This window comes from Dama dama, chromosome 33 (genome assembly GCF_033118175.1).
Source record: "Dama dama isolate Ldn47 chromosome 33, ASM3311817v1, whole genome shotgun sequence".
Lineage (NCBI taxonomy): Eukaryota > Metazoa > Chordata > Mammalia > Artiodactyla > Cervidae > Dama > Dama dama.
Genome location: NC_083713.1, coordinates 65,291,534 through 65,305,444, shown reverse-complemented (window position 1 = coordinate 65,305,444; position 13,911 = coordinate 65,291,534). Strand labels below are relative to the sequence as shown.

General features: G+C 38.4%; 2 protein-coding genes across 2 annotated transcripts in view; one reads left to right on the top strand and one right to left on the bottom strand.

Moving 5' to 3' along the window:
• Positions 1–13,911, bottom strand: part of NCKAP5 (NCK associated protein 5) — a 1,007,389-nt gene that overhangs the window by 475,815 nt on the left and 517,663 nt on the right. The gene's annotated exons all lie outside the window — the stretch shown is intronic.
• On the top strand, positions 11,691–12,755 carry LOC133050982 (syntaxin-17-like). The gene is given in 3 exon segments (XM_061135364.1): positions 11,691–11,881; positions 11,957–12,556; positions 12,558–12,755. Coding segments are annotated over 3 exon segments (909 nt in total). The 5' UTR covers positions 11,691–11,752; the 3' UTR covers positions 12,738–12,755.

Here is a 13,911-nt window from a genome sequence, read left to right as displayed (position 1 = left end):
TTGTAAAAGAAGCAATTCCACCAAATCCTTCATGATAGTGGGCAAAAAGTCCCTGATCATGTATCATTAATGTTTCGAATTACACAAATATTAATTGAAATGATGCAAGTTCCCTGAGCATCTCAGGATAAAAGTGCTTTATAGAATTCAGACATTATTTTCTTGGCTATATTGTATCTAAGAGCCATATAGACAGACCTTTAAACTCAGATGAGGTGATTTGTGCTGCAGAAACTATAGAAACAAAATTCTACAAAGCAATTTGGAAATAATAACGTGCTACTGGAAATCAAAATACTATAAATTATTCTCATCAACAACTCTTGGCCACTAAACAGTAATAATTTCTTTGGAGAATTATGATAATTATATCTCCTGTGTGCCTGCAAATGTAAACTATTATTAATAAATAGTTAACAGTTATGGACATAGAAAATAAAATACCAGAGGTGTTAAATTCATGATTTTACCCTATTTTTTTTAAAAAAATTTCTTCCATATTATGTAGGGTCTCAAAAAGCCTAAACTTCATTTAAGCATATCTGTGTGCTACAAAATATAGCTATCATAATTTTGAATTTGATAATTTTAAAGAACTTTTCAAATGAAGCATTTTCTTGAATTCAAATAATTAAGATTAAAAATATTTATCAGGAATTGATTCCATTAGGTATTCTTGAAATAATCAAGAGTTTCTGAAAAAATGTGAAACCAAATATTAAAATATCTCCATGTGAATATGTTATGGAATATTCAAAAATGAAGCTCAAAAAACACTAACATCAATATAACTTGAATTATTGAACCAAGTATCCACAGAAACATGCAATAATATGATCATTCAAGTTAAGTAATTATCCTGAATTTGTTCCTTGTTGACACAAATTACTCCTTTCTTTGGACTTGATATAAGAAGGCTTCAGAGCAAAAGAAGAAATGCAATTAAAAAGACAAAAAATAAAAAGTACATTCCTCATTATTTGCAAGCCTTGTGATAACCAGGGTTTACCATCATCCCACCTCCCCCAAAGACTTGCAGGAGAGGCTCATAAGCCAGGCCTTTACATGCTTAAATGATCTCATTCATAGCCTTCCTTTTGTGAGCTCCTACGGTAGTTCTCAATGGCCACTTTGTAAGTTGCATCCAACTGCCAAGTGCCTCTAGTTACTTGTTACTAATCCCATGGACAGAGGAGTGGGGTGGGCTACAGTCCAAGGGGTTGCAGAGAGTTGGACATGACTGACCAACTAAACTTTGGTCACCTGATGTGAAGACTCACCTGACTCATTTGAAAAGACCCTGATGCTGGGAAAGATTGAGGGCAGGAGGAGAAGGGGACGACAGAAGATGAGATGGTTGGATGGCATCACCAACTCAATGCACATGGGTTTGGGTAGACCCTGGGAGTTGGTGATGGACAGGGAGGCCTGGTGTGCTGCAGTTCATGGGGTTGCAAACAGTTGGACACGACTGAGTGACTGAACTGAACTGAACTGAGCAACTAAAAATAGAATATTAAAGTTTTCAAATGACTTACTTCAAAAAACTAGTTCAGATTTATTTCTAAAGTAAGCAGGGGTGATAAACTATGTACAACTAGTAAGGCGTGGATAACTATCAAACTTGCCGGCCTGAGTGGTTGCCACTGTCCCAGGTGCTGAATGATGGGGTGGACCAGAGGGCTAGAGAAGAAATGTGTCAGCACACAGGCCGCTGGAGGGAGGGAGGCTGAAGAAACCAAAGCTTTTCTCAACTAGGAGGGAAGCACCCTGGCATTTTAACAACCCAGTGCATCTGTCTGTTAGGGTGCGAAAAAGGTGAATATCATTTTTGACTATCATATTAGCTTTATTCACACATTTCCTGCTATATTTTCTTGAACAGCAAAAGGGAAAGGCTGGAAATTATACTTAACCTATGGGTTTTCTCACCTGTGAACCCAGGGAAGTATGCCACATAAAAATATAGGAAGGAAGGGCTACAACTCTGCCCTTCTAGTCTCATGCACTGCATTAGTCTGCGAGGGTTGCCATAGTGTAATAACACAGGCCGGGTGGCTTAAACAACAGAAATTTACTTCTGGAGGCTGGAAGTCCAAGATCAAGCAGTCACCACGGTTGGTTTCTGGTAAGACTCTCCTTCTGGCTTGCAGATGGCCGCCTTCTCACTTTGTTTTCACATGGCCTTTCTTCTGTGGGCACATGGACTGAGAATAGCTCTGGTGTATCTTCTCCTTATAAGGGAACCAGTCCTATCGGACTAAGGTGCTGTCCTTATGACCTCATCTAACTTTAATAATCACCCTAAAAAGTCTATGGTTAAATATAGTCACATTGTGGGTGTGAACTTGTGAATTTTGAGGGGACAAAATTTAGCCCAAAATACACATGAAGTGAGAGAGAGAGAGAGAGGCAGGCTTGCTTCCATGCATTCTTTACTCCAACCAACTTGAGGTCAATGCAGAACTATAGGCAAAAAGCATTTTTAAAGGAGATTGAATACATGTAAATCCATGGCTGATTCATAGCAATGTATGACAAAACCCACTGGAAAAAAAAAAAAATAATAAAGGAGATTGCAACTACCTAATCACCTGTCTGTGGACTCATTCTGGGCAGGATCTCACTGAGGCCAGGGCCACCTTGGCGAAAACCACACCTCATCACTGCTACTGTGTACCCAACTTACCACCAGTACAAACTTATTGTAGACCAAGCCTATTCCCAGACCAAGGAGATACACAAAAAGTATAAGGTCCACATAGTTTGGAGGGAAACAGTATACTTATGAATCAGTCTGTGAATACATCAGTTCCTTTCTTTTTAATCAATGTGGACCAGGGTTTGCATGACAGCCATATGGAATTTTCACAGGTAGAAATACCACTCTACAAATACTACTGTGATGACTGCCTCCTTATACCTCTCTTCCATGATTTCCATGCAAACAAGAATATTCCCCATTACAGTACCATGACCCAAAGCAGATTGAGCCCTGGAACTTTTGGTGTATAGAGGGGTAACGTTGATGAAACTGTTCATTGTAATCAGTTCCAAATTCACTCGAGTCTCATTCATATTGAACTATGCTGAATACTTGCTCAACAGGATGCTAAAATGAAAAATACAGAAAAAATGACCATAGAGGAAAAGATAAATTAGTGGAATACCATATAACATTTTAATTCTAGGAAGAGAGGCATAACAGAGTATGAGTGGAAGAATACCTCAAAAATATACACCAAGATTCCAGGTGAATTAAGGGAGTATATGGGAAGATACTGAAACCAAATTCTGGCTGCGATATAGAAGCACAAATTCTCCAGAGAAGAACATGGGAAGATAAAGGCAGCACAGAAGATAGAAAGAGCCTAAAACTTTGGAAGTTGAAAACAGTGTATCAAATACTATACAGAAGTCCTTACTAATTTTATGCCTAGCTCTCGGAGTTTCAGTTTACTCATCTTTAAATAGTTATGAAGCTATTCATTTCATTGGTTAACTGCAAGGACTAAATGAATGCACACAGACACACGTACGATGTCTGTAACAATGCCTGATACACACAGTAAAACCACTCATAAAAATCTGCTAAAGGAATGCATTAACAGTATAATTAGTAGCTTTACTTGTGCTGCTAACTTTGAGCTGAAACTATCAGCCACAATAACAGCAATGCCATCTGCAGTGAGATAGAGAAGACTGGAATCCTTTCCATGTCGCTGTGTAGACAGATGAGCAGCAGCCATTTAGCGTAATAGAAAATTATGGTCAGCACTACTTTATCATTTGCCTTTTACAAAGGTCCAGATGCTACTAAATTGGGCCCAAGGTCAACATGGTGGGTCCACTGTCCTAGAGCTAACTGTCTTCTCTCTGTCACAGCTGATCCAGGGCCAGCTGTTTGCATGGCATCGACTGCTGGCTTATAATTTTCAGCAATTTTTAGAATGAAATTTGTCCCCAGATGACGGACCAGAGGGCAACCAGGGCAGTTATCCTTGCTGAATTCTGCTTCCAGATGTCCCATGGGATTATCCTCCCCTGTTCTGGGAAAGTTTTCTGCCAACTGATCAAAACAGTCTCTCTTTCTCTCTCGCTCTTCTCTGCTCAGAGCAGTATGTTTGTTGTAGACTCTAGGTGGACCAGGACCCCTGCCTTGGATGTTATACAAACAACAATCAACTCTTCCTTTAAGGATGGTTTACACTTTTTTTTTTTTCCCTTGATCTAATCTGGTGTTAATTCTACCAAGTGAATGGGTAGCTAAATCCTTTGAAGTTGCTAAATATACTTGAGAGCAAAACAAAATTTTTAAAGAGAGGATGAATGTTCAGTTTGTATTTTAGCTAAATTGCTGTCAATATTTGCAAAAGTTGAACACCAAAAGGAATGAAAAATGTCAAACAGTGTGAGCCAAATTAAGGGTTTCTTATAAGAATTTTAGAATTCAACCTCACAGAGACCTACCTCCCTTGGCCCCAGGCACAATATGTCAAGCTCTGGGCCCTGAGCCTTAGAAGGCTCTGCTCTGACCCTCTGGTAATCACCAATTTCCACGAAGGGAGGACTCCTCAGGATTAAGAGGATATGCACCCTTGAAGAATCTGTACGTTTCCTTGGCCTCAGGATGCTCTGGGTACTTTAAAATCAGGTATTTACTTCCAAAAGGCCCTGAGTCTGCTTCTAGGACCTGTACAGGCCTCTGTATATACTCAAGGCCCAAGGATTGGCAGCATACAGGGTGTGTGAAAAGGCTGTAAACAGGAAACCTGGGTTGTACACATAGGTATAATGAGGCTCCTTGTAATTTTCTTTGGCTCCAAAATCACTGCAGATGGTGACTGCAGCCATGAAATTAAGACACTTGCTCCCTGGAAGAAAAGCTATGACCAACCTAGACAGTCTATTAAAAAGCAGACACATCACTTTGCTGACAAACATCCATACAGTCAAAGCTATGATTTTTCCAGAAGCCATGTACAGATGTGAGAGTTGGACCATAAAGAAGGCTGAGCACTGAAGAATTGATGCTTTTGAATTGTGGTGCTGGAAAGGACTCTGGAGAGTCTCTTGGACAAAAAGGAGATAAAACCAGTCAATCCTAGAAATCAACCCTGAATATTCACTGGAAGGACTGATGCTGAAGCTGAAGCTCCAATTTTTGGCCACCTGATGCGAAGAGCCAACTCACTGGAAAAGACACTGATGCTGGGAAGGACTAGGGCAGGAGAAGGGGACGATAGAGGACGAGATAGCTCAAAGGTATCATTGACTCATGAGTCTGAGCCAGCTCCAGGAGACAGTGAAAACAGGGAAGCCTGGCATGCTGCATTCCATGGGGTCGCAAAGAGTTGGACATGACTTAGTGACTGAACAACAAAGTAAGCGAAGATGGGGAATGGGAATAAAAAGCAAGATGACCAAAGGATTGGGCTGCAGGCCAGGGGTCAGACACTGGAGGTCTTGTACAAAACACAGAAACAAAACTGAGAATTTTCAACTCAGATTTGGTTTTCCAGAACATGATGAAGGTGCACTCATCTAGATAAGGGAATAGAACGTACTTCATTTGGAAGTTCACTAGCCTGACTTGTGACTTACATATTGGACACAAAGAACATGGGTACCACTTTACTCTCACTCAAGGCCCCTATAAATGTTAACAGTAGGCTATGTAAGTTAATTTTAGAAAAATAACAGGCCTACAAATGAAAGAGTAATTGTATTAAATTCTGCTAATTTCTTTAGCACTAAGATTACAGCTAATAAACCACAATAATAAAGAGCATGTTTCTGAGATATTCTTTTCCTTTAGTGAAAATTGCAAATATCTACAAAAGTAGAGGTTTACAGGATAAGAAATTCTCATGTGTTTATCACACAGATTAATTATAATCAACAAATGGTCAATAGGGGGCTTCCCAGGTGGTTCAGTGGTAAACAATCCACCTGCAATGCAGGAGACATGAGTTTGATCCCTGGGTCAGGAAGATGCCTTGGAGAAGGAAATGACAACCCACTCCAATATTCTTGCCTGGGATGTCCCGTGGACAGAGAAGTCTGGCGAGTTACAGTCAATGGAGTTGCAAAAATGTCAGACACGACTGAACAATAACAACATGGCCAATAAGGTTTCACATTTACTCCTCATCCTTCTTCCAGGTGATTTAAAGCAAATCACATATTTGTGTCAGTATGTATATTTAGAATATAGACTCTTTTTTAAAATGCAAATATATATTACTACAGTAAAAACAAAACAAAACAGGAACTGTATAAAATATCCAGGAAGGATACACATCTTCCAACCATTTCATACATTCCAGTATCTCATTTGTTTTCTTTTTATTGTTTGTTCAAATCAGGACAAATAAGGTCCACATGATGTCTCTTGAGTAATCTACAGATTTTCTCTCTACCTTTTTTTTTCCCTTGCAGTTTACTTGTTAAAGAAACCAGGTTATTTGTCCTATAGAGGTTCCTGCAGTGTTTTTGTTTTTTTTTTTTCCCTGCAGTTTGAATTTTGCCCAACCTATTTTCATGATGTCGCCTGTAAACTGGTGATTAGATCTGCAAGCTTGATTGCATTCAGGTTCAAGGTTTGGTAAGATGCTTGCATACGTGGCAGTGTGTATTTCTATCAGGAGGTACATACAGACAATTGTCTTTTCTGTTATGCTAGTAGCCAAAGATGCTCATTGCCTAGATCCATTGTTTCATTAAGAGTTGCAAAATATATTCTAATTGTATCATTCTTTCCTCATTTATCAGCTGAAACATCCTATAAAGAGAAACATCCCTCAACAGCCTGTTAGTTATAGTTCTTAAAGGAAAGACACAATAAATGCTTGAATCCTTTCCTTTGATATTGGTTTTGAAAATAATGAGTTGGTTTCTCAGCATCCTCTAAGGCTTGTTTTGTATCATTATGAACAAAAGGATTTATCCATGGCAGATGCATTTCAATATACTACTGTTATTATTCTCACTGATGCACAAATTGAGACATTTTTGAAGGGTAGAAGTCTTCAAATTGGCTTGTCTTTTTTAAAAAAAGTCTCAGACTAACAATAGCAACAAGACCTCCAAAACTATGTCTACTAAAAACAATTACATTTTTTTGTCTTTATTTTTCAGACAGTTGAATTTATTATTTTATTCATTTTTATTTTTACTTACGTATTTGACATATAACACTGTATCAGTTTTAGGTGTACAGCATAATGTATATTTCTTTTGGTCTTCAACATATATCCCTCTATAAATGGATAAACTTCTCTGTCTTAAAGTCACTTCTAAGGATTCTACTCTGTGTAGTTTGGCCATCAACTCAATTTACAGTTAGATATATTTGTTTTATTGTGCTTTCAATTTTCAGAATTCTTAAGTTAGATGATAAGCTCCAATTATATCGAACATTCATGTACTTTAAAAGTCAAATCCTAAAAAAAAAAAAGTCTATTCAGAGAAATTTAGTTTTTATTCTTATCTCATCCTCTCTCTAACTAACCATCTTTAAAGTGTTATCCTTCTAAATACACCTCTTTCCATATATGTGTTTAGATGTGAGCAAATCTCACTTCTTTCTTAGATAAATTGCAGTATAATATTTATCTACCTTTTACTACTGGTATTTTTTCTCTTATTTCTGATGATTTGATGATTATATGAAAATAAAGAGAAAAGTGTTGATTACAATGTTGAAAATAAGGAGGAAACTTGGATGAGATACTATTTTGAGAAGGAGTACAATAGTAATAATATTGGACTTCATATACCATTGTATTTATATCTAATATTTACTTCAAATTTTACTAAAGATGAGTTTCTCAAATTGCTAAATATTACTTAAATAAGTAATTCTAAAATAGGATGCAATCATATTTGAACTTAATTATTATAACTTTTAGGGTGAGTTGGCTTGAAAATATATACCTGAAACAGCATTTTATGTCCTATGCAAAATGATAAAACTTGTCAATCATTCAGAACATATAACAAGCAATGAGTAGATACACATTGCTTCCTGAAAACACTGAAAGAAAAAATTTCAGTAAACTGATACATATCCAAAACACTAACTATATTTACTTGCTCCAAAGATAAAAATTGCATTGAGCCAAATACTGAAGTTTTGAGATGCTTAACATCTATTACTATTTGTAGTGTACAAATAGTAGTGTACAATAGTGTACAAATAGTACAAATAGGAGGAAAATATATCTTAAGGGATGGACCTGAGCTGAATCCTGGCTCAGCTCTTTAGTGGCTGGGTGACCTCTTGTAAATTACTTAACTTCTCTAAGCCTTATTTTTCTTGTCTATAAAATATGGATACTAATACTTCTTCACAGGATTACAAGCAATAAGATTCCATGTTTAAAGCAGTCTCAAAAGTTACTGATACAAGGTTAATACTCAGTAAATATTAGCTCACTTGCTCTTTCATAGGTAATAGAAAATTGTCTAGAGTAATGAATCAGGCTGAGTTCAAATCCTAGCTACAATACATTCAAACTGTGTGATGATGGTTATGTTATTCAACCCTTATGAGCTTCAATTTCCTCATCTATAAAACAGACATAGCAGGAATATTTTCTAAGGAGAGTTGTTTTAAGAATTAAATTACTTATAGTATTATGTTTCCTTCATGAAGAAGGGACATTTTTCTGTTTTGTTTCACTACTGTATTCCTGGCACCTAGAAGAGAATCCATAAGGGTGGGGTCTTCTGCATATCTGAGATTAATAATATTTCTCCCAGAAATCCTGATTCCACCTTGTGCTTCATCCAGTCTGGCATTTCGCATGATGTACTCTGCATGTAAGTTAAATAAGCAGGGTGACAATATGCAGCCTTGATGTACTCTTTTCCTGATTTGGAATCAGTCTGTTGTTCCATGTCCAGTTCTAACTGTTGCTTCTTGACCTGCAAACATATTTCTCAGGAGGCAGGTTAGGTGCTCTGGTATTCCCATCTCTTTCAGAATTTTCCAGTTTGTTGTGATCCACACAGTCAAAGGCTATGGCATAGTCAATAAAGCAGAAGTAGATTTTTTTTCTGGCAGATAAGCGAAGAAGAACTAAAGAGCCTCTTGATGAAAGTGAAAGAGGAGAATAAAAAAGTTGGCTTAAAACTCAACATTCAGAAAACTAACATCATGGCATCCAGTCCCATCACCTCATGAGAAATATGTGGGCAAACAATGGAAACAGTAACAGACTTTATTTTCTTGGGCTCCAAAATCACCACAGATGGTGACTGCAGCCATGAAATTAAAAGACACTTGTTCCTTGGAAGAAAAGCTCTGACCAACCTAGACAGCATATTAAAAAGCAAAGACATTACTTTGCGGACAAAGGTCCATCTAGTCAAAGCTATGGTTTTTCCAGTAGTCATGTATGGATGTGAGAGTTGGACTATAAAGAAAGCTGAGCACTTTCAAGCTGATGCTTTTGAACTGTGGTGTTGGAGAAGACTCTTGAGAGTCCCTTGGACTTCAAGGAGATCCAACCAGTCTATCCTAAAGGAAATCAGTCCTGGATATTCATTGGAAGGACTGATGCTGAAGATGAATACTTTGGCCACCTGATGTGAAGAACTGACTCACTGGAAAAGACCCTGATGCTGGAAAAGATCGAAGACAAGAGGAGAAGGGGACGGCAGAGGATCAGTTGGTAGGATGGCATCACCAACTCGATGGACATGAGTTTGAGTAAACTCTGGGAGCTGGTGATGGACAGAGAGGCCTGGCATGCTGCAGTCGATGGGGTCACAAAGAGTCAGACACGACTGAGCAACTGAACTGATATTGATACTGAGAAGAGAATCCAGCACATGGTTAGTTCCCCTTAGCTGCCAATAAAAGCTAAGTGAGTTAAACATATGCATCGTAGAAGGGTCATCATAGAAGTTTCAAGCATGCAGCTTTGTCATTAATCACATCCAAGGAGTTCTCTCCTTGTGCCTTTAGACTTAAGTCTTTTGCCTCTCCAGGTTATATCAAATGATGGACGTTCTCACCATCACTGTAACCTCCAAGGTCCTTGTTGTTGTTTAGTCGCTCAGTTGTGTCCGACTCTGCGACCCCATGAACTGCCCTGGCCTTTCCTAAACCAAGCTTTCAGTATACTGAAACAGTTTCCCTAACCTTACTCCTCCACTATTAGATTATTTACTCAAGAGAGACTGTTGAGAAAGTCTAGGTCTGCAACATCTTGAAGCTATTCAAATCCATTACAAAGACCTATAGGGTATTTCCTGATAACATATTGTGTGCTTTGGTGATTGTTTCTGAAAAGGCAATAGACTTGTAAGTGTTATATGTGTCATGCATATTGGAAGTATACTGAATATATTACTATTTCACTGGGAACTCTCTTGACAATAATGTGAATTGCTGAGGGAACAGAAATCAATCCTTAAAGTATTTCTGACATGAAAGGTGACCGTTGGGCTTCAGGGAAAGGGTTCAAAGTAAGACTGACTTGAGTGATTGAGATGCTCTTAACATCAACACTGCAAAGGTGGGCCAGGCATTCTTTCACTAGATCCAAGATGCAAGGCCATGCCGGAGGCCTAATTCAAAGGACTGGTGTGATGAAATAAGAGCCTGATAGGAACTGAACCCCAGCCACACAGGACTGTCAGCTGCTTCTGAGACCCACTGGGAATACTCACACCTTTAGGCACACCTTTGTCTTCTGTTCTCTTAACCTAAAATCCCCCTTCTTCAGTTTTCAATTAAATTCTCCTCACCCCCAATGCTTTAATTCTCATCTCAAATGAGTCTCTTTCTGACTAGCAGAATTTTTCTTAGGTCATTTTTCTCTCCCTTTCTTGCAGCAAAAATTTGATTTCATCTAACCTCAGGGGTTTTTTTGCTGGTTTTTTTTTTTTTTTTTTTTCTTGCAAGTGTGACTTTCCCATAAAATCCTGAGGGACAGGGTACAGAACTGACTTAATGCATGCTCCTTTCCTCTACTTAACACAGAGTCAAATCAATGTTGTCATTTAAAAAAAAAAAAAATTGTTACACTTGGATCTCAAAAGTGCCTGCAACCTCTTAATGCAACTGAATGGAAAGACTTAATACTGCCTGAATGGAAAGAAAAAAAAATGTAATAATATAAAAGTAAAATTAAAATTAATAAGACATCTTGAAAATTATTTAGTAAACATGGTGCACCAGAATGGCCAAATGTCACCCACAGTGAGGTCTTAATACGTGGTAACAAGAATAATAACAGGGCCTGCTGGAAATACTACTTGATTCATTTATTATATTTACTGAGCACCTGTTATATATCAATCTAGAACCATAAGAAGATTATAGTCTACTAGAAGAAATACATCATACCGGGGTCCAAAAATGTTAGCAAGAAAAATATGTAATTATGTGCTTAAGGTCTGTATAATAATTAGATGAGCAAGTGGAATGCTATAAACAGCATCAGGAAAAAGTGAATCTGGATCTGGGATTTGTTAACTAAACACATACTGTCCAAGCCAACTGCAGCGGGAAAATCTAGGTCAATTCAGTTAAATTCAATGACCAGAGAGTCCATGTAATAAATGGAACTGTAATTTGATGGTAGCCTGGATGTTTGGAAATGCTAACTTTATCATCAGCCTAGCTAATTTGATAATGCACTACAAAGACATCAGCTGAGTGCCCCAGAGGGAGGTTTTTCTACATGAGTGGAGAAGATAATTGTTGCAAGTAGGAGAGACACAGCATTTTTTTAGGATGTCTGAAGATGAAGAAAAAGTGAAATTATGGCATCTTGAACCAGCTATCCAGAAATGTACTAAGATAGTAATTCCGACAGATCTGGAGAGGTTAAGAAAGCACCAGATAAATATTGAGAAGTGGCAAGTTTTCTGAACTGTGAGGGTGTGTTCATCAGTAACGCCTGTCCTCTTCAAGTGCTGTTGGATTAAAGAGTATCAGAGGTGCAGAATATGGGACAAGTTGCATGAAGAGCATATCAATGCAGGACGTACAGTTCAGCAATTCCGCTCCAATATCCGAGAAATGGAGAAGCTTTGCTTGAAAGTGCGAAAGGATGACCTAGGACTTCTGAAGAGAATGATAGATCCTGTTAAAGAAGAAGCATCAGCGGCAACAGCAGAATTTCTCCAGCTCCATCTGGAATCTGTAGAAGAACTTAAGAAACAATTTAATGATGAAGAAACTTTTTTACAGCCTTCTTTGACCAGATCCATGACTGTTGGTGGAACATTTCACAGTACTGAAGATGAAGCTGATCCTCAGAGCATGACTCAGATTTATGCATTGCCTGAAATTCCTCGAGATCAAAATGCTGCAGAATCATGGGAGACCTTAGAAGTGGACTTAATTGAACTTAGCCAACTGGTCACTGATTTCTCTCTCCTAGTGAATTCTCAGCAGAAGAAGACTGACAGCATTGAGGACCATGTCAACAGTGCTGCTGTGAATGCTGAAGAGGGAACCAAAAACTTGGGGAAGGCTGCAAAATACAAGCTGGCAGCCCTGCCTGTGGCAGGAGCACTCATCCCAGGAGTGGTGGGGGGGCCCGACTGGCCTCCTTGCAGGCTTCAAAGTGGCAGGAATTGCAGCTGCTCTTGGGGGTGGGGTGTTGGGCTTCACAGGTGGAAAATTGATACAAAGAAAGAAACAGAAAATGATGGAGAAGCTCACTTCCAGCTGTCCAGATCTCCCCAGCCAAACTGACAAAAAATGCAGTTAAAAACCAAACTTCAGTATTGTTGGTGCCAACACATCTATCCTAATGACGACCTTCGCTGCTGTTGGACACCCAGTAAGCTTTCAGAACATGATTATATCCAAATAGTGGCTGTAGATGCTCAAGTGGGATTGAACTGTCATAAGAGGATGCATTTTGTTGTTTGCTGGAGTATTAATGGGGATGTGAGAAATTGAGGAGCCTGGACTGAGGGTGTACAATATTTGTCAGATAAAGTTTAAGAACTGCCAGGGAGAAGATTTTCTACTTGGAAATGTGAAAACCAAATCTATAACTTTGATCAGGACTTGTGATCTGTGGACATGTTGGGTTATGGAAGGACTGTTTTCAGAATAGTTTCTTCCATGACCCTGACTTGGAGACTCAAAGGCTAAGCATATTGTAAATATGCTTCTTTAACTCCTAAATATACATTATTTAGACAGTTTAGCAGAGAAAAGACTGGACGTTCAGGAGCTTTTCGCATCAAATAGGGAAATCAGGATCTAGCAAGGGGCCCAAGTGAACTACATAATAGAGTCCATTTGGTGAGCCCTGTTGCCATTTGTCTAACACTGTTTTCCAGTAAAGGAAATAAATATTGTAAGAAAATGGAAAAAAAAAAAAAAAAGACATCAGCTGAGTTAACTTGATAATGTAGACCATAAAAGAGGCACTAAGGATACAAGTGGACTTTCCTTATGAATTCCGAAATAAGAAAATGATAGGTACCAAGTTTTCCATTTAGTCTGGTATAATTTCACCTATCCCTCTAGCCCATGTTTCTCTTGGGTACAGTTTCAGTCAGGTGGCGATAATCAAGTTTAACAACACCATTAGTGGCAGAAGGCATAAATTTATGATCTAGACTGAGACCTGTATGATCTACAATTGCCTCTGATATCATCTGGAACTTTATATTCTACCATGGATTGTAAACTACAAAATGAATGAGCATGAGAAGAGAAAGAATATCTGACCAGAAATCAGATGTTCTAGTATCTCAGTTGGCATCTACCTCACCATGTGACCATGAACAAGTTACTTCGTTTCTCAAGTTTCAACACTGTACTTATTTAAGAGTTGCCATGTGATCCAGGAACACCCCTCCTGGGTATGTACCCAGAAAGAACTACAATTTGAAAAGACACACGCACCCCCATGTCCACTGCAGCAT